This window comes from Tachyglossus aculeatus, chromosome 18 (genome assembly GCF_015852505.1).
Source record: "Tachyglossus aculeatus isolate mTacAcu1 chromosome 18, mTacAcu1.pri, whole genome shotgun sequence".
Classification (NCBI taxonomy): Eukaryota; Metazoa; Chordata; class Mammalia; order Monotremata; family Tachyglossidae; genus Tachyglossus; species Tachyglossus aculeatus.
The window spans coordinates 14550147-14572076 of NC_052083.1; the positions used below are offsets into that span (position 1 = coordinate 14550147).

General features: G+C 41.8%; 1 protein-coding gene across 2 annotated transcripts in view; it reads left to right on the top strand.

Annotated features, from left to right (window-relative positions):
* CUL1 (cullin 1) overlaps positions 1 to 21930 on the top strand; it is an 80048-nt gene that overhangs the window by 23084 nt on the left and 35034 nt on the right. Inside the window, exons 1-3 of one of the 2 annotated variants that reach the window (XM_038760184.1) lie at positions 4376 to 4464; positions 5483 to 5775; positions 20495 to 20669. In XM_038760184.1, the coding sequence (XP_038616112.1) occupies positions 5636 to 5775; positions 20495 to 20669 (315 nt within the window). In that variant the 5' untranslated portion in view covers positions 4376 to 4464; positions 5483 to 5635. Of the gene's footprint in view, positions 1 to 4375; positions 4465 to 5482; positions 5776 to 20494; positions 20670 to 21930 lie in introns of those variants that run through there. The other variant, XM_038760183.1, reaches the window with a different exon arrangement.

A 21930-nucleotide genomic window follows, 5' to 3' on the forward strand; every position in this document is an offset into this window, starting at 1 on the left:
CATTTAACGCTTGATATGTTACATAAGCAGCTTCCCCCTTGGGAAGGATTTTGAGGAGTCAGCAGTTCACTTGCTTTAGAGGTTTCTAGAAACGTCTGCTCATATACTTGAGAAGCCTGGCCTAGTCAGCCCTTCACAGACCTTAGTGACGTACAGATCGGAAAAGGCAAGTGTCGAGCAAGACTGTTGAACGGGCCATTGTCTGATCCTCAAACTGACTAGAAAACCATGGCACTGACAAGTAGATTCAAGATAATCAGGTCGGAACTAGTCCCTTCCCCAGATATACCTCACAGTCTTTATATTCATTTTATAGATGAGGTAACGGAGTCACAGAGAAGTTAAGTGACTTGCCTAAAGTCACACAGCAGGCAAGTGGTTGATCCGGGATTAGACCCGTGATCTTTCCACTAGGCCACGGTGCTTGACCCCAAGCCCTGACATTAGCTAATCTGATGGATTAGTGGGTAGCATTTTCTGCTTTCCCATTCTCCAGCCCTGCCCTTTAATCTGCTGCCACCTTGTCCCCAGACTCTAGGCAATGAAGTGATGATACAGAGCTATGAAATTTGTATAAAAGCCCCCAGGGCTTTGGGAAAGCCCAAAGGAGCTCAGGCCAGATTTGGAAGGGGCCCTACTTTGATCATGAGGTCATGAGATTGCCCTGGAAGCTTCTGAGACCAGCCCACAGGGTAACTTTTCAGGTGCTTCAATGTGTCCAACCTGATTTTCTTGAATCTACCCCAGCACTTAGTGCAGTACCTGGCATTAGTAAGTGCTGACAAATACCATAAAAAAATCCCTCAGAAACTGAGAAGCAGTGTTGCACAGTGGATAGAGTACAGGCCTGGGAATCAGAAGACCTGGGTTCTAATCCCAGCTGTGCCATGTGTCTGCCGTGTGACCTTGGGGAAGTCGCTTCTATTCTCTGTGCCTCAGTTATCTACTTCATCTGTAAAATGGGGATTGAGACTGTGACTGTGAGACTGTCCCGTGTGGGACAGGGACACGGTGCTTAACAAATACTATTTAAAAAAAAACAAACCTAGTTTTCTGCCATATTAGATACAGAGCACTTTCATTTTGGCAGTGTTATAGCCACTGCTTCTTAACTGGCACCAGGCTGAGCTGGCAGGAGGTACATGTGAAGATGTAATCAGTTGTACATGAACAAATATCTTTCCTCCAGGGCCCCAACTGATTTTTTCGCCTCTTATGTGCTAAATTGTGAAAAACAACCCCTTTATTGTTAGCCGCCTAATGAGGTAGATTTTGTTTTAGACTTTAAGAAACATGAATTCTGCAGTTTTGTAAATGCATATTAGTTTTGCTTTAGCAGACTTGGCCTCAGACTTTTCTTACCTATTAAGAATTCTTTTTTAATGAGCCATGAAAATAACCAGTAGTTTAGGGTTCTCTAGTTGAAGGTTAACCATGTAGGTTTTCTGGCCACAGTCCCTTTCCCCTGCTACATTTTCCTTTGGTGTTCATTCTTTGGCTCTGCCCCAAGGTGGAATGGGAAGGGCACTATTTTTCTTGCATCCTCCCACTTTTTGCATTCCACAGGTGGCATGCTGTGGTGATTCTTTAGAAAGCAAAGAAACCGATTCCTAGTTCCCCATACCAGTTGTGACCCAGAGGGCACAGCTGTATTCTTTCATTTACACCTACAATCATCCTTACCTTCCCCTCAGGTTGGTTTGAATTGGGCAGATGGTCATTTTTGATTTTGCTACAGAACTTGAGTATTTTTGGAGAAGGGTTCAATTTTTTTGTCTTCCCATATTTAGGTACATATTCATTCATTCATTCATTCAATCATATTTATTGAGCGCTTACTGTGTGCAGAGCACTGTACTAAGCACTTGGGAAGTACAAGTTGGCAACATATAGAGATGGTCCCTACCCAACAGTGGGCTCACAGTCTAGAAGGGGGAGACAGAGAACAAAACAAAACATATTAACAGAATAAAATAAATAGACTAAATATGCACAAGTAAAATAAATAAATAAATAGAGTAATAAATACGTACAAACATATACATATATACAGGTGCTGTGGGGAAGGGAAGGAGGTAAGGCGGGGGGATGGAGAGGGGGAAAAGGGGGAGAGGAAGGAGGGGGCTCAGTCTGGGAAGGCCTCCTATTATATTCCCATTGTACAGATGTCAGCTAAACTTTGCTGAGATGAAGTGAATTGTCAGAGGTCACTCAGTGAATAAGTGACAGAACCAAGGTAGAGAACACCTAGTCAAGTGGAGTATAATGCTACTGACTTAATAATAATTGTGGTATTTAAGTGCTCACTATGCCAGGCACTGTACTAAGTGCTGGGTTGGATACAAGCAAATCGTGTTGGACACAGTCCCTGTCCCACATAGGGCTCGCAGTCTCAATCCCCATTTTACAGATAAGGTAACTGAGGCACGGAGAAGTGAAGCGACTTGCCTAAGGTTACACAGCAGACAAGTGGCAGACTTGAACCGAATCAAAATTTCCTTTGTTTCAGGGTATTTTGCCGAGCCATGTAGAGGAAAGCCCGTGATTTTTATCACAAAATTATTCGTAGAGTAGTTTAAGAAGAGTCTGTCGTTTTTGAAAGTGCCAAATAAAATCTTGTCAAGAATCCGAAATGCATTTATTCAAGTACAAAAATAGAAGCTTCAGTGATTAATTTTTGGCACAAGTACAAATTTCAGCTCTTCATTAAAATACGAAAAGCAGAATAGCAGTCATTAAGGCCTGAGGTAGTAACTTTAGAAAGATACCCTTCCAAGGAACTTGTCTTTAGGCTTGTGGCTTTGGAAGGGCACACTGAAGGTGTGCAAACTGAGCATCTCCTGGGCCAGGTGGCAAATTCAGTATGGGTTTGGTTCTTGAACTGTGAAAGTATTCTGTTGGCCACCAGATGAGCTTGAGTCATAATGCTAAAGAGAAGCAGCGGGGCCTAGTGGTAAGAGCACACACCTGAGAGCAAGAAGGCCCTGAGTTCTAATCCTTGCTCTTCCACTTGTCTGTGTTGTCATCTTGGGTAAGTCATTTCTCTGTGCCTCAGTTACCTCATCTGTAAAATGGGGATTAAGACTGAGCACCACGTGGGACATGAGACTGTGTTCAGCCCGACTCTTATATTTATTCCAAACTGGCCATTCACTTAAAACCTAAATGACTCTTAAAACCTACAAATGCTGGGAACCTTTTCCATCTGAATTCCGAGTGGGCAGCAGTCCTGTATGAATCCCAAATACCTGGTGATTTTGCCCAGTGTCCCAAGTATTATAAGGAGAATTTAGATTACTGTGCATATTTAAGCTAGTCCAGTAAACCAAACACTGACGGTTTCATTGAACGGTAGCTGTGTATCTACCCTGTATCTACCCCAGCTCTTAGTACAGTGCTTGGCACATACTAAGCACTTAATAAATACTCTTATTATTACTATTATCAGGACCAAAATATGCAAAAGAGTCTCAAGGACTCTCAGACTCCTGGCTTCAGTCTCCACCTTCTGCAGTGTCATCTTCAGAGTGCTATGGGAATCCTCAAGCCATTTTAGCCCTTTGATTCTACAGTTTTAATTTGCTGCAAGGGAGTTGCCTTTATCTGCCCCCTTATGTTACAAGTGAAAGATGTCAGTGTACTTTTTATTTTAATTCTTCACATTTTTGTTCTTTCAAAATATTGCTTGATTCTAAAATACTTCTGACCGATTTATAGTCATCAAAATTAAGTTCAGCAACTGCATTCCACTCTTTTATATAACTCTGACAACTCCTCAGAAAGATTCAGGTATGCTTTAGTGTGTTTTGTGTGTGTCTGCACCAGGTAATTTCTGACTGTTTCCACTTTCTTCCGAGTATAAATATCAGAACTCTTCCACAATACACGGATATGTCCTGTATCAGCCCTTGCCTCGTCGTCTTTAAGAGTAAAAATGAAGTATATATATATATATATATATATATATATATTTGAGAAAGCTCTGATATTTATTAGTAAGGGAAAAATATGCATTAAAACTGATCGTTACATCAGAAATCCTGATGAAGCAGTAAAGGTTTGTAGCATGCTTTATGTGCATTAACAACTGCCCTAGAGAAATTTTTGGCTTATAAATTCTTAAGTACTTGGCTTTGAGTTTGTAACTGCTATGAAGAGATTTTTTTTTAAATTAGCTATTTGCAAGAGTTGAGGTTCATTAGTAGTGGGTAGGAACCCTGCTAAAGAGTTTGTGCTAGTTTAGTGCCCTGAATCAGTAAGAATGTTAGAATTGTCTTTTGAACATTCCATTCACATTATTAAAGTCCTTGGAATCACTCTTAGTTCCTAAAATAAGTCTGTCGTTCTTAGGTCTGAGAGGCTGCACATGAACTTGTTGCAAGAAATAAATGACTTGTGAGGAAACTATAATGACTTGATATGATTTTTCTTGAGCTGGAGAGCAGAAAGAAAATGCGGAATTCTGTAAGCATTAAAAAGCTGTTAGGACAAATCTCTAGCAGCTAAGAAATGTTTGGAGAATGGATTAGTTGAAGAAATTGGCTGATAACAAGCTCCTTGTGGGCAGGGAATATTGTATTGTACTTTCCCAAGAGTTTAGTACAGTGATCTGAATACAGAGAGTGCTTAATAAATACCATTGATTGATTTTAGAGCAGCCCCCCAAATTTACAAGACCAAACAAAATTTTACCAGCTTAACTTACCCCAGTGAGGACACAAATAAGAAAATAAATAAAAGTAGCTCTCATGACTCTACACTGATTTTAAAGGGAGTGTCTAGTACACTTCCCAGGAGTTTGTAAGACTACCTGTCTAAAAGGCCAATAATAACAATAATTGTGATATTCGTTAAGTGCCTACTACGTGCCAGGCACTGTACTGAGAAGAGGGCTGTACTGAGAAGAGGGTTAAGATACAAGATAATCAGGGGACGCCCAGTCAGTTTTACTTACTCTTGATAACATTTCTTGTGAATATTTCTGTGTTGGCCTCCTCCATCAGGGTGTAAGCTTGTCTTGTACAGAAGAGTGTTTAGTATAGGGTTTAAGTCAGCATTGTATTTCTACCCAGGCACATAGAATTAAAAGAATTAGGGTAGGTTAAAGTGGGTAAATAACCAGTGCCTTAGGAAACCTAAAAGTGACATAAAAGTAGTGAAAGAAGAAGTTTGCATTTCATTGCTGTCCAATCAGCCTTCCATAACTGAAACCCTGGATACTTTCGTCCTAACCCACCGAGATGCAATTTGTGATTCTGAGGAGGGAGGCACCTCACTGGCACAAGGAGCTTGGCAAAAATAGATCCTGGATATAGCAGTCCTATTTAAGTGTATTGGTATTTGCAAGTGCCCCCCTGTGGCATTTTAGACGCTTTCTTGATAGTATGTCTCCTACCTTTCTTCCCTCAATCCTCCAGAAGAAATCCGTGGTCAGAATCAATCTATCAACACTAATTAAATCTCTTTTGTTCTCCTACCTCAGGATTGCTCACAAACCGACTTCCCACGTGAAGGACCTTCTTTTTGAATGCTTTGACGGAATTTGGAATGTTACTGCCTGTGCTTATCTGATGGAGGATTAAGAATATTTCAAGCAAAAATTTCTGGCACTGGAAGACATCACAGGATATACAAAATGTCCTCAAACAGGAGTCAGAATCCCCATGGACTCAAGCAGATTGGCCTGGACCAGATCTGGGATGATCTCAGAGCAGGAATCCAACAGGTTTACACCAGACAAAGTATGGCAAAGTCCAGATATATGGAACTCTACACGTATCCTCCCATTTGATTTAACATCAGTTGTACTATGCTTTTAATTTGGGGAAGAGCCGGAAAGTAGCTAGACATTTTAATTTCAAGGGTCTGGAACTTCTTTCTGCTCCCAGTTGGCTCTGTGATTTTATGGTGGGCAATTTGCTTATAGCTTGATGAAATGGCATTTTTAATCCATCCAAACAATGTGCTTTTAAACTTGTGGGTCATATGAACATATGCCTCAGAGCAATCAGTACTAAGGAATCATGTGTTACCGTATTGATGAGACATGAAGACTGTGTGCTTATAATCTTGCATAGCTGTAAAATCATCTTTTGAGTTCTGGGAAGAAAATGATGCAAAAAAAATCCCCATTCCTTTTTATAACCAGTGCCAAACTTCACTTCAAGGAGGTTAAATATTGATGGGAGGGAAAATTGTATCATTGGCTATAATAATTTTTTGGTGTAAAGATGTTTTAAAACAGACCTAATATCCTTTCAAATTTGTTCAAGATCAAAGATAGGCCAGGCTAGGGATTTTTAATTTAAAATTATATATTATTGAGTCAATAGAGTCAAGCAATTTTTAAAGAAATAGTTTATAAATAGATATGAAGCCAAAGATTATACAGTCAGAAAACATTCAGCTCTCAAAGAAGCAGATCTCTGTAGGGATCACAGAGAGGAGCTCTGGATTTACTCTGTCCTCTTTTCTCACAAAAACAATGCACTTTTTGTAGAAAACAGTGATTAATTGGAGAATTCCTAAACAGTAATGTAAAATATGCGTGGCAGATCTCTCTTTTAATACATGTCAAGGGTTAAGGCCTTTAGGAACCCATTTAATAGAGCAATTGGATTGATGGTCCAGAAGATCTTGACCTTATGGAATTAACAATTCATCTTTCTATTTTTGTAGAAGAATGTTTTAGTTCAGAAGTTGCTCTAATTGGGTGTGACATTATTTCAAAATCTCCTGAACTCCATTCCTTGTTACATAAGCAAAGGGTTTTTTTGCTGTCTGTTTGGAGAGGTCCCTTGTGAGTTTAGCTTTGAAGAATGGATTCACTTTTTGTGAGCGTTTGTCTAAACCTAGACTCCTTAATAGTTACATCAAATATTAATCCTTTCACATTTGCTTTTACCCTCAGAATTCAGGTTTTTGAATGACACTAGAAAAACAGTTGTATCAACTGCAGCTTTCTGAATTGTCTCCAGAGATGTCAGATGATCATTCTGGTAGCCATGCCAAATACTCCTGCACTCATCCATGTCAGGGCTTAGAATTCCCTCTTTGGAGAGCAGACATCCTGATCAGAAAGTCCACCATGTTCCACCATGTTCCCAGAGAAGTGGAAAAGTCTCCATTTTAAAGTTTCCCTTCAGACACCTTGTTGTGAAGACCAGAGAGACCCTCTTAGCTGCTAGCAGCCTGAGGCAGCAGAGGAGAGAGTGTCACACTCTCCCTCCGCCCACCCATTGCCTTGACCAAGAGGCTTCCCATTTCATTCGGTAGTAGTTATTGAGTGCTTACTGTTTGCAGAGCACTGTACTAAGCTCTTGGGAGAGTACAGTACAACAGTCAACAGATGCATTCTCTGCCTACAACGAGCTTACAGTCCCATTTTCTCAGAGCCTGTCAGGTTCCAGCACACATGCATTTGAATTTCGGTTAGGTGGGGAGGGAAGTTCCCTTCCACATAGTGGAATATCCTATGGGTAGTCCTGTCTTGATCTGAAGAGCCCACCACCCCAAAAAACCATTCAATCTTATTTATTGAACACTTACTATGCACAGAGTGCAGTACTAATTGCTTGGGAGAGTACAATCCAACAGAATGAGCAGATACATTCCCTGCCGACCAACAAGCTTACAGTCTAGAGGGGGAGACAGACATGAATATGAATAAATAATTTATAATATATAATTTGAATGATAGGTACATAAGGGCTTTGGGGTTGGGATGGGGCAAATATCAAATTTCCAAAGGTCGTAGAACCCAGGTTGGGATGGCTCAGAGTCCTGAAATTTCAGTAATAATAACAATAATGATTGTTGTATTTTTAAAGCCTTACTTTGTTCCCAGCATTGTGCGAAGTACTTGGGTAGCTATGATCAGATCAGACACAGTCCATTTTTCCATATGGGGTTTGCAGTCTCAGAGGGAGGGAGAACAGGTATTTTTTTAATCCCCATTTTACAGATGAGAAGGAAGCAGGCACAGAGAAGTTAAGTAACTTGCCCAAGTCAAGTAGGTCAGGCAGGCAACAGCATCTGGATTAGAATCCAGATCCCCTGATTCTTAGTCCTGGGCTCCAGCCACAAGGCTATACAGTTTTTCCAGAACTTCTCCGAAGTTAAGTAGTTCTGAGGCAGAAGATGAACAAAGGGAGGGAAATACAGCCGCTAGCTCCTTTGAAAGTCGTCTTAAAGCTACAAGGCTTTTGGATTTTGGCCACTGCCGTGAGGCTGCCACTTCATTCAGAGCCTTTCGGGCCTTGTCCCATTTCTTGTTCTCCCCTTAACACCAGCCCTGTGAGGTTATAGAAGGGTTTCCGGTCTCAAACTGCCAGGGCTCCCTCCCCAACCACGGCCCCTCAGTCCCCACTTTCCTATGGAGGAAATGGCATAGCAGATAAAGCTTAGTTCTGGGAAGCTAGGTCAGGCCTCCCTCCAAATGAGCAGCATGCGACCACTCCGTCACACTCTTCCCCACTTGCCGGCAGGCACATGAGAAAGTTACCCGAGGCACATTTATGAAGAGAGGCTAGAGGAGAGCTGAAAGATTTATTGCAAAACTACAGCAGCAGCTCAGCTTCTCTCCCCTCAGAAACACAGGCACGTGGCTAGTGGTTGGGTAATGGCAGCAGCCTCCTTGGCTCTCAGGTCAAGTTCTCACACTGGGCTGCACTCCAACACCCTCCCCCTTGCCTTTAAAACAAACAAAAAAACCCTCACAGTTTGCGTTTTCCAAGGAGCCTATATATGTCTACCATCTCTGTTATATTGCTATATCGTCCTCTCTCAAGCACTTAGTACAGTGCTCTGCACACAGTAAGTGCTCAATAAATTCAGTTGATTTTGAGCCAAATTATGCATCTTTTCAGGTTCAGCTGCACCCTGGCTTGGGGCCATCTCAAAAGCAACTGGCTCCATCGTGCACATATGCCCATCCTGAAGCCATTCCTTCCCTATCTTACTGGGGACCCCCGGGAAGTTATTGACATTGCCAGGGTTTAACATTCAGTCCAGGGTCCCTGCTGCCTTAGCAGAGTGTGAATCAGGGACTTCCCAGTGACAATAATAGCAATTATGGTACTTGTTAAGCATTTATTACGTGCCAAGCACTGTTTTAAGTGCTGGGGTAATCAGGTTGGACACAGTCCCTGTCCCACATGAGGTTCAGTCTTCATCCCTGTTTAATAGATGAGGTAACCAAGGCACAGAGAAGTTAAGTGATTTGTCCAAGATCACAAGTGGCAGAGCCAGAATTAGAACCCACGTCCTCTGACTCCCAAGCCCGTGCTCTTGCCACCAGGCCATGCTGCTAGTGAGGGAGAGGATACCACTCCCCAATACTGTGACCTTCCTCCTTCAGCCCATGTTGGATTTCATGGGTGGGCAGGGAGAATCTGTGCAGCTGCTAACCCCAGCCCCGCAAATCAAGTTTGTGACATCACTGCTAGCCAGGGTCACTCCAGAAAGTAACGGTGGGGTTCACTACCGAATGAACTGGAACCTTTTACGTGTACTTTGCCTAGAAGATATAACAAACAGGAGTCTAGAGTCTAGAGGAGGAAACCCGGGCCTCTTCTTGCCAGAGAGGGCATGTGGACCCTGTCACTTGTTCCTTAGGGAAATAACTCCATGGCCTTCAGGATCCCAGCAACCTGCAACCCATCATCCAACATGGCGAACCAAATCCAACCTTTTTGTTGGGATATTTCAATTTAGAACTGAGCATTTCAGGAGCACCCTTGCAGTCTCTAAATCTCCTCGCCCCAGCCGCTGTCCCTCCAGAGGACTCTCCTCTTCAGACAATACTATTGAGAATTCAACTCAAGCCTAGAATTTTCTCACATGCTGGGCAGAAGTAACAGTCACTTTGACAGGGGTCAAAAGGCCAGCTGGGGGGAGAATAACATTCTTGTTCCAATGAGTAGAGGTGGTCCCTAATGGTGATTTACCCTTCACTAGTACTTCCAGGTGTCAGATCACTATAGGGGAGTGTGCCCAGCTTACCCTGAATAGGGACTTGAAATGTGGATTTGGATGCCGTGTGTATTGTGATGGAGCAACCTGAGTCTAGTTTGCTCCAAGCGAGTTAAATTCTCCAGGATGGAAAGGGCGGAACAGTCAAATGGATCAGGGTTCTGAGATTGGCACCGAATAATAATAGCACTAATAACTATGATATTGGTTAAATGCCAGGGTAGATCACGTATATGCAGATTTGGGGTAAAGTCCCTGACCCACATGGGGCTCACAGTCTAAGTAGGAAGGAGGACAGGTATTGAACCCCCATTTTGCAGAGGAGGAAACTGAGGTATGGCGGTCAAGTGATTTGTCCAAGGTCATACAACGGGCAAGTGGTGGAGCCGGCATTAGAACCCAGATCTTCTGACTCGGAGGCCTCTATTCTTTTCCACAAGTCCACACGTTGCTTCTAGGCTATGGTCCTTCATTTGTCTTGTTCAGGCAGGTGGGGCTCATATTTGGGAACTGTTCAGTTATACAATTATACGTCATATCAATGAATGAATGAATGAATGTTCAGTGTCCTAGAGCAGAGTTTGGTGAACTTGGGTTTCTCTAGAGAGGAAGAAAGTTTCTTCTCTAGTAATTGAGTGGTCCTTGGACAACTTGGAAACAGTATCATTTGTAGGGCGTTTAACAGCCAGCAAGGTCCTCCATCCTCAGCAAATAAGCAAGAGAGGCAAACTCTTTAGTTCTCTATCCATTCTTTTTAATGGTATTTGTTAAACCTTACCATATGCCAGGCATTGTACTAAGTTCTAGGGTAGATACAAGATAATCAGCTTGGATGCAGTTCCTGTCCCACATGGGGCTCACAGTCTTAATCCTCATGGCATAGATTCGGTAACTGAGGCACAAAGAAGTGAAGTGATTTGCCCAAGGTCACACAGCAGACAAGCGGCAGAGCCAGGATTAGAACCTAGGTCCTCTGATACCCAGACCCGTGCTCTTTGCACTATGCCGTGCTGCTTCCATCCCCAGTGGTAGAGATTCCCAGTTTAGGTCTCTGGAGCGAGTGTCCTCTTGCTGGTCCAGATAGAACATTGTGGATGGATTGTGTTGGGTCCAGAATGGACAAGACTCCAGATTGTTGAATGATGTGACCATTGAGCTGTCAGTACTGCTGTTATGTTAGCAATGTGCTCTATCTGCCAGGCTTTGGAGGCAGTGTGTTGGGGGAGGATCCTTTTCAAAGAGGCCATCTGGAATTTTTCTTTAACTGGGCACCAAATCAGTTCTTCAAGGTCTCAAACAGGCAGGCAGCCACCCACCTTCTTGGGGATTAGGAAGAAGCAGAAATAGAATCTCTGTCATCATCATCATCATCATCAATCGTATTTATTGAGCGCTTACTATGTGCAGAGCACTGTACTAAGCGCTTGGGAAGTACAAATTGGCAACATATAGAGACAGTCCCTACCCAACAGTGGGCTCACAGTCTAAAAGGGGCTCACAGTCTAAACTGTCCCAACTCTGAAGCTGGTTCTGCCCCCGTTTCTTGGAAGGAAGAGCTGAATGCCTTAAGAGCGTCATTTAAGGTGCCAGGTAGATATACTGAATGCCTTGGAAGCAGGAAGAAAAGAGAATCTGCTGTATGATGTGGAAGCTGGAGTGCATCCTTGGGGAGAAAGCCTGTATTACTTTATTCTTGGAGTTCGTAAGAGTTATCTTGGTATCCTTCCATTTATTCCCCAAACCGTTACCCCTAGTTTACTCCAAAACATTCATTTGGTAATATTCGGATTTACACAATGTTTAAAAAGTCTTTTTCAGTAGCTCCAGTTTTATAGATAAGATGGTATTTCTGAATACAAGTAAGGGAAATAACTCCAAAATGGTTGCTATGTTTATCCAATCCCATTGCAAGTTTATAAGGAATGTTCTGTCAGATAATTTTGGAGGGATATACCAAAAAATGAGAAATATTTATTAGGCAAGGCAATAGGAATATACTCCCTGTGGGGATTCAGTACATCTTCTTCCCTCCTACTTAGAACTGAACTTCATGTGGGACCTGACTATCTTGTATCTGTCCCAGTGCTTGGCACATAGTAAGTGCTTAATAAATATCACAGTTATTGTTATTATCTACTGAAATTTCAACCTTGCAGCTCCCTGTGTGTGCCTATATGTAGATTATTTTTGGATGCTGGGTAAGAATTTAATTGTTCCTGAGTCATGCCAGTTTTTCCCTTAATTTAAGATTATGCATTTCAGCCTCTAAACTCCCTTATATCTAGCCTCTCCTATTAAAGGAGAAGACAAACATATAGTATACATTTTAAATCAGTGCAAGAGTAATGTTATTAATTTGAAATACAGCTTCCCATAAATGGGACTACTAATTTTTTGTAATGGGAAAACAGAACATTTTTTTTCTTCTTTCTTTACCAAGAAAGCAAACCAAGAATAAATCTCAGGTTGGGATGGCTCAGAGTTGTGAAATTACAATAATAATGGCAGTAATAATAATGTTGTGCTAAGTATTTGGGCAGATACAATCAGATAGGGCACAGTCCATTTTTCCACATGGGCCTTGCAGTATCAGAGGGAGGGAGAAAAGTGATTTATTTAATCTCTGTTTTACAGATGAGTAGGAAACAGGCATAGTGAAGTTAAGTGACTTGCCCAAGGTTGTAGGTCAGGCAGGTGGCGGCGTCTGGATTAGAACTCAGGTTCCTGGGCTCCAACCATACGGCCACGTGTTTTCTCCAGAACTTCTCCAAACTTCAGTAGTTCTGAGGCAGAAAATGAGTAAATGGAGGGAAATAAAGCTGCTAGCTCCTTTGAAAGTCTTCTGAAAGCTATAAGGCTTTTGGATTTTGACCACAGCAAATGAGATTGGACACAGTCTCTGTCCCACATCGGACTCACAGTCTTACATGTTGTATTTAACTGTATTTACTGACTCCACTCGGGTTCCACTCTAGTTTATACTTTGGAACCTGGCACTGATCTTATGGTTTGGTGAAAGAGACTTCTGATTTTATCCAGGCACTGTGTAGCAAGCGCATAGTAAGCACTCAATGTGGATATTGTTATCGTCCAATATATGCCTATCAATCTCTGGGGTAGGTTTGACGTGGGGGAGGAAGCAATTGTTAACTGAGTTTGTAGTTTACGTTCATTTTCAGTTGGTGAATATTATGAACAGAATTTCTTGATGTGAAAAATTGTAAGCTTGAAGACGGCTGCTACTACTAATAGCTTATATTCTTTAAAAAGGTGGTGTTTTGTGGGGTGCAGTTTCCCTTAGACTTACATGTTATGGGTTAGGACTCATTTCAGAGTTAATCCTCCCCTTGCCTCCTCCCTGCCCTTCTTTGTTCCCCAAAACTTTGTTGATCCCCCCGCATCCTAAACTCCACTCAGTTTCCCCCAACTCCATCACTATGTTCTGCTCCACGGTCCCTTTGTATCATAATGTTTTGTGGTTTTCCAACTTTAATTTTAACCTCAGCTGCGTCCATCATTACTGCAACTACCCACCCTGTTCATTTCCCATTAATAATAATTATGGTACTTGTTAAGCACTTACTAGGTGCCAAGCACTGTGCACAGTGTCTCTACAGACAGGCATACTATAAAATGAGGTAATTCAAGATCATAACCCCTGCCACTATAAGAAAAACATTGTTTTCTCTGCTTAAGATATACTTTGTGCTCTATTGGAAAGAACACAAGCGGAGGAGTTAGAGGACCTGAGTTATTCATCACAACTTTATCACTTGCCTACTGAGTGACTTTGGGCAAGTCACTTCTCTTCTCTGGGCCTCAGTATTCTCATTTATAAAATGGGGATTACACACCTGTTCTCCTTCCTACTTTAACCCTGACCCCCATGTGTGATGGACTGTGTCTGCCCTGATTATCTTGTACCTACCTCAGCACTTAGTGCTTGGCACAGAGTAAGCACTTAACAAGTACTGTAATTTGTTATTATGGAATAGTGTGTTTCTTGATGACTCAGTTCCCTCTAGACTGTAAGCTTGTTGTGGGCAGGGAATGCATCTGTTATATTGTACTCTACCAAGCGCTTAGTACAGTGCTCCTGCACACAGTAAGCACTCAATAAATATGATTGACTGACCGACTGAGGTGGTGGATAGCACTGTAAAAAAAGTTTTTTCAGTACTTCCATGCATGTACCTCAGAGAGAGGCCTAAAAATTAGGGTTGTTGCATAAAATTGCAATGTTAAGGATTAGGTGTATAAGCAATCCTATATATAGTAGTAGTGCAGCTCACTGCTGATATTTAGATCTGGCTGCCTGGAGGAAGTCATGTGGAACGGCATAACAGACAGTTGTATTAAAGTTACACAGAGAAACAGGCAGAGCCAAAACATGGCTTGTTTGAACCATGAGTTTGCAAGATTGTACTTTCCCAAGCGCTTAGTACAGTGCTGTGCATGCAGTAAGCCCTCAAGAAATGATTGAATGAATGAATGAAAATGCCCAATAAATAAGTGTAGAATTTAATCTGTGAATATAATCTATCTTCTCATATAAAACATTTCAGCTTATTCAGGGGCTATGCATACTTTTTGGTAGTCTCGTATACTTTTATGGCTCTGGAGGGATAATTTTAATATGACAACACTCAGCTGCCTGGTTTTTAAATTTTGTGTTGCATTCACCTAAACATTTGTTTTGGAATTAATTTTTTTGTGTGTTTTCCAAATTAAAAATATTTTATTGCTTGGCCTTGTTTCATCTTTCAAAAATAAGGCCCAGGATTTGAAACCATAATTAGAAAAGCTTTCAAGGGATCTTTGCAACAGATCTGCATACCTACTGTATTCTATTTCTATATCTATTCCTGTTTAAAGAGTTCCTGGTTCTCTCACTCTATATTTATCGTTTTTGAAAGGCTGCCTGTTGGGGTACATTGAAACCATGAAAATTCCTTCTAAGAGTTTTTTTTTTCTTTTTTTTTCTTTTTTTTAAAAAAACAAGATAGAGGAAAGCATTTTTGTTGTTTTCTCACAGTGGATGTGATCACATTAACTTTCTCTAAAGCCTTTTCTGAGACAAACCCAAAATGGGTCTTCTGTCCTAGGGCTGTGCTCAGAGTAGATTTTGTGTGAAAGGCTAGGGGATGGGACTATTTCTCTAGTCTTCTGCATCTAGCTGTTTGTCTCCCGGTCTGTGGAGTGGAGAAAGGACCCGTGGTTATGATTATCATTTGGCAAAAATAATTTGTTTTGAAGGGAATCGTGCATCTCATTCACTCTATGGCCCTGAATGTATCTTTGAAACCCGGAGAAGGCTATGTCTTTTTCATTTTTGCCTCCAGTTTGCCTTCAAGGAGCAATGGTATGATTACCTTTTAGTGCTTATTGGTGCAGAAATCTCTCTTGAATTTAGTTTGTAAATTATAGCACACCACTATATGGCATTTTTTGAAGAGTTAAAACAGGAATCTTACAGTATGTCATCTTAGCCCTTTGCAACCATTCTTTGCCTCTGAAGTATGTTACTGTATTAGTACTGGTTTTGCTGCCTGTAAAGAGAGTTCTTTTTATAGAACTCTCCCAGACCACAAGCACAAGGGGAGTTCTTCGTTGCAAGCTTACAGATCAATTACACTTCATGGTGTTTGGAATCAGTCAATTGACCTGTTTTTGGTGGGCTCTCAACAGGTGGTGATACAGATGGTAATATCTTTGGGCATAGGAAAGCAATTCATTTTTAGCAAGGACGTCATTTTATATGCTTTTCAAGAGTTGAAGTGAGAGCATTTTAATCCACTGTATGTTAAATTCCAAATAAAGGGAAAGTCCCACTTACATTGGGAGAATAATTTTCCTTTATGTTTCCAGAGCAGAGCCACCCTACTTTCTCTAGCTGACGTTGACTCTTCCCTCAATAAAGTAAAAGGTAGTAAGGACAATGGAGTGTGAAGTCTGAATGTTCAGAAGTCATCCATGAGGTTCTCTATTATAACGTGACTCAGTGGTCCCGGATCGCCTCAGCCCGTAGCCTAGCCAGAATGTTCCCCAGAACCACTGTCCAGTTGCCCAGCAGTGTCTCCGAGGTCCAAAAGTCCCCCTATTTTTTCCCTTTCATGAGACTTTTGAGAACAGTGCTTTGCACATAGTAAGTACTTAACAAATACCATTAAAAAAAATTGGGGACCCCTGAAAAGCAAACTCCTTTCCTTGACATCTCTGGCTGCTGCCACCACCCATTGGTTCATTCAGTCGTATTTATTATTCAATTGTATTTTTTAAGCACTTACTGTGTGCAGAGCACTTTTCCCAAATGAGCAGCCCAGAAAAACAAGGGAATCACTGCTGGGCGGTGGGGGGGGGTCCAGCCAGCCGCTCCATGTCCCTCATCTTTTTGGCCATGTGTGGTTCCGTTCCTCCTCATCTTAATCCTCCCCCTCCTCCTCCTCCTACCAGGAGCCACCCAAGCCCCTCCCAAACACAGACATGGAGGTTAGAGCTCTAGCTGCCTTTTAATTTTAAAAAATATAGTAATAATTGTAATGAATACATTAGAGCATAAAGATAAAAAGAACCCCAATCCAAGTGTCGTTTCCCTTTTGTCCAACCTGCTTTCCCTCAAGGGTTGACTTTCATCATCTCCTTGCCTCCCCCCCGTCCCAAGAAGACCCTGACTGCCTTCCTGCGTGGGTCTTGGCACAACTTGCTCTCCATCCTCTCTTGGGGAATCTCATGTTTCGAATTCACCCTCCCACCCCAGACCCTTCCCTTGGGATTTTCAGGCACTGGAGTGAGACTGCCACCAATTCACATGATCACCGTGATCCATTTCCTCTGGACCCCAACCTGGAAGAACCTCTTCTCCTGCGCCTTGTCTCAACTCTTCCTTAAAATGGCCATGGGGCTTCTTCCCCTGCAGCAGGCTGTGTTCCAAACTGAGTCACCAGCGAAGTTCCTGCTATGTAAACAGATTAACTTTCTCAGAGATGGTCACAGGAGTGATTCTGGTTTTTTTTAACCCATTCTAGTAACTTCTGAGGTTTCCTTCCTTCATCTGTATCCGTGGGGCAAACTTGAGTGAGGCATGGAGAAAGGCTTTTCAGTCCCACAGCACTTATGTACATATCTGTAATTTATTTATATTGATGTCCGTCATCCCCTCTAGAATGTAATCTTGTGGGCAGGGAACGTGTCTTCCAGCTGTTGAATTGTACTCTGCCAAGTGCTTAATACAGTGCTCTGGCACACAGTAAGCGCTCAATAAATACCCCTTATTGATTCATTCACTCATTCATTCATTCAATTGTATTTATTGAGCACTTACTGTGTGCAGAGCACTGTACTAAGTGCTTGGGCAGTACAAGTCGGCAACATGTAGAGATGGTCCCTACCCAACTACAGGCTGGAACTTACCTTCTTAAAGGACTTTTCCTGTGCCTGCATTCTAGTTATCACCCTGCACTCGTCTATGCAGTAGCTTTTACTCTACTTGCCATCTTTTTCTAGCTCCTTTTTCACAGTTTTCCTTATGAATGGATTTGCTTGTTTCCATTTATATTCTGGCACATATGAATTTTTAAGCCTACTCATCAATGTAGAGCATATATAATAAGCAATATTTTCCTAGTATTTTCAAATTTAGATTTGTGAGGGTTAAACTCAGTTCTAAGTCAGTGGCTAGCAATACTGGAAAAGTACATTTCCAGTTATGGGAATATCAAGGCATTTTTTTTTAAAAAATTCAGAAACGTTTCAGTTTGCAGTGCACCCAATTTGCCTATAAAATGAGGGCTGCGTTCTTTCAAAACCTCCATCTGTGTTATAGAAAACTTGGGTTATTCCAGCTGTCTTCAAATTTATGATACAGTTGTGTCCTAAGTTGAAACAATGTTGATTGGAACCAGATTTCCCACTGAAACAATATTATAAATAGTGGATTGGTTCCTGAACCAAGTTTAGAGTATTTTGTACTAAAATGTACCCAGAATTATGTTATCAATCAATAATGGATGAGTTATAAAACTCCACTAGTGTGTTCATGAGTCAGAGAGATTCCACGATAGGCTAGTTGATTTTTGTTCCTTTGGAAGTAAAATGGACGTGTGATCAGATAAGGTCACCACCCCTAAACCCCCCCCATTCTGCCCTCTCCTTTCTGTTTTCTCCCCATTTTCCCATTGCGACTCTGCTCTACCATCTGCACTCCCGGGGTGCCCTCCCCAAAAAATGCACGAGAAGCAGTCTGGGAGTCAGAAGGATCTCAGTTCTAATTCTAGCTCTGCCGTTTGTCTGCTGCGTGACCTTGGGCAAGTCACTTAACTTCTCTGGGTCTCAGTTACCTCATCTGTAAAATGGGGATTAATTATTTGAGCCTCATGTGAGACACGGACTGTGTCCAACCTGATTAGCTTGTGTCTGCCCCAGTACTTAGTACAGTGCCTGACCCCTAGTAAGCTTAACAGATGCCATTTAAAAAAAAAAGTGGTTAAAGTTGTAAACCGAAACCAGTGGGTTGTAAAGCTGAAACGGATATAAATTTAGAAATGTCGTTGAGTACTATTTGTTGAAACTCAGCACATCTCAAGATGAGGACACGCCTGTAGTCACCTTGGCCGATTCTGCGGTCTTTATTGGGCAAATGTTCCATAATTCCCTAATCAGCCAATCACTGGTATCTCTTGAGTGTGTACGGTGTACCAAGCACTGTCCTAGGTGTTTGAGAGAGAACAGGACAGTAGAGTTGATAGACACGTTTCCTGCCCACGAGGAGCTTATAGTCTAAAGGGGAATGTTCTTGCCAAAATGTGGGGTGGGGGGGGGGGACCCCTGTTTTGACAAAGCTAAGTGTTTTCAAATGGTTCCATGGGAATAGAAGTGGTTTAGTTGTCTAGGAAATTTTTCCCCAATAAATGAATATGAAGTATTTCTTTTGAATAAACAGGACTTGGAGTTCACCTTTCTTCAATTTTAATTTCCCTCCCTAGTTTTCTGGAATTCGTTTTAGCCATTTACATTTTGAGTCCATGTTTTTAAGAGATTCTTCACTAATCAGCTTGTAACTCAGTTTTTATTGGCAGAATACAAGGCTGCCCATTTAAAGAGGACCCATCCCATTTCAAGGCAGTCTTAATTGAAAGAAGAAACAGTGTGGCTTGCTGGATGGAGCATAGGCTTGGGAGCCAGAAGGATCTGGGTTCTAATCCCCAGCTCTACCACTTGTCTGCTCTGTGACCTTGGACAAGTAACTTAACTTCCCAGTGCCTCAGTTACCTCATTAAGATTGTGAGCCCCTTGAGGGCCATGGACTTTGTCCAATTTGATTAGTCTGTATCTACACAGTTCTTAATACAGTGCCTGGCACAGAGTAAACGCTTAACAAATAACTATTTTTAAAAAGATAAAAGAGATGTATCCTAAATGGAATAGTTAGTTCATAGCATTGAAGTGAGATGTCAACTTCCCCCTAATGAACAGGAACTTTAGTTTGTGTGTTAGATTGCCATTAGTTATTCCTGGATCTTATTAACAAAGGGGGATGGAATAATAATGAATTTTTCATAATTTTCCCTAATCAACTTTTAAATGTTGAAAAGTACTTTCATTCGGTAGTATTTATTGAGTGCCTTTTGTGGTAGAGGGAAACGTAGTAGGCACTTGGGGGAATTAATAAAAGAAAAAAAATCAGCATCCATGTTCTCCAGAACCTTCTAGTTTAATGGGGAGAGAGGCAGAAATAAATTATATACATGCAGTAGGAAGGGAAGAAAAAATCTACTTACTACTGGTATCAACAAGAGTATAGAAAGTAAATCAATGAATTGTGTTGGTACATAAATGAAATATGTAAGTCGATGTGCCCGCAACTAGGTATCCAGGGGGGCTATGGGATGCCTTTCCCAGAGGCCTGGAAAATCATTTGGCATGCTTTCTGAAGGAGGTGGTTTTCCAAGAGGGTTTTGGAAATGGGTGGTGGAGAGGAGATTTGGGATCTGGTCTGGCAGATGTGAAGGGGGAAGGAGTTTCTGGCAGGGAAAAGGTGAGGGCAGTGGTTGGAGGTAGAAGAGTCAAGAATGAAGAAGAGCAGGAAAGTTACCTTGAGGGAAGTCAGGAGGATGAGCTGTGAAGTAGCAGAGAAAGAGTGGATTCAGAAGAAATAGAGCAGATAGAGCACCTTGAATCCAACAGTCAGAAGCTTCTCTTTGATCTTAAAAGAAATGGGGAGCCATTGTAAGTTTTTGATGAGTGGAGCGGTGCATTCTGAATTCCAGTTTAGGAATATGAGCTGGGCAGTAGAGTTTAGTATAGACCTAAATAGAGAGAGGCCACAAGCAAGAAGACCCTAAGGAGACTGAGGCATTAATGTAGTGGAGAGATGATGGGAGTTAAAGCGATGGTGATGGCCTTGTGTGGTGAGGAAAGGATGGAGCCAGGAAAAAATGTGGAAGAAAACCTGAGAGGGTTGATTTTTATTTTAACTGTTTCTCATAGCTAAAACAGGCGCTTCGTTCCTTAACTTTTTCACTAGTCACGTTTATAACTACTGTACTAGTGTACACCAGTCTAATCAAGCCCGAGGAGCTGGAGTCCCTCCTTCTAAGTCTAAAAAAGGTCAGACGCCCGGTGGAGCTCAGTTTGTTGGATTGGAACTCTACAAACGACTTAAAGAATTCTTGAAGAACTACTTGACAAACCTTCTTAAGGTAAGGTGATTTTCATCGGTATTGAAAACTCTTCAAAAGATAGAGCTTGTTGAAACTCGTTAACTGCCATTTTATAATTCATTTAACGTTCATTTTGGGATTTCTAGTCTTTGATAAGCATCTAAGACAGGCATCCACAGCTGGGGAAATTTTGGTACATTACAATCTTCTGTATGTTATAATTATCTGTTTTGGGTTTTTTTTAGCAACTATTGAGAACTAGGCATTTAGGAACACACAATAAATGCAAAAGATGCAGTCCCTGCCAACCAGGAATTTACACCCATATGGGGAAGACAAGTAGATACAAATTGCCACAATTTTTTCACAAGACAAAATTTTCTGGTTGTCGTTAGATGGTGTTCATTCTTCATTTGCTCACCCACTCTCTATTATTTCTCCTAAAGTAACTACATTGATCGTACAGGTTTCTGAAAGTAAATTAATGCTTATTTTGAGTATAACATAAGAATATGCACTCACAATGTCTCTGTAAACATCCTTTTACTCAGTGTGATTTTCCTTGCCCCAAATTCTTGCCTGACAGAATTAGTCTCTTCCCTGTCACCTTGTTCTTGGTCTCTTTCCCTATAGCAGAGGCAGGGAGTTTGGATTTACATCTAGCCATTAGAGTGGACAAAAACTGATTCATTGACAGCGGAAATCACTTTATGTTAAAGTGGTTTGTGCTCACTTGCTGAATTTGCGAGTTCTACGAGTAAGAACCCATCCCGTCTTCCAATTCTTCCAGCTCTTTGAACCACCGGCATGGCTGTCTTCCCTACCCCACCTTTCCCAGGCTTTATCACACCCCAGACTCTCCCTGCCTCACCAGGCAGGCCCAGCCCTCGTACCTAGTATGGAATCATGTTGGTTTTAATTTAACGATCACGGGAGGAGACCACAGCACCCCCAAAAATATCTCCCGACCCAATCGTCTGGCTCAGCCAGGGCTGGGAGAGTGACCTACAAGTCAGAAAAGCTTAGGAGAATGGTGGCAGCACAGTCACTAAATTAAATACAAAGGGGGTTTTTGCATACATATAAGAAAAATGCCAGGCTTGGTATGGAGGCTGGGCAGTCCTGTTTGAGTCTCCAGGGGCAGCAGGGTTTAGATGGGGAGGTACATGTTCGGGATTTGGGAAAGGGGCCAAGAAAGCCATGCCTGAAGCCCTAAGAGTAGAAAAGATAGGACCCCTGGGAGAGGTACTTGCCAGAAAACACATCGGGCTGTTGTCATACATGGCATATAGGGCTTGCA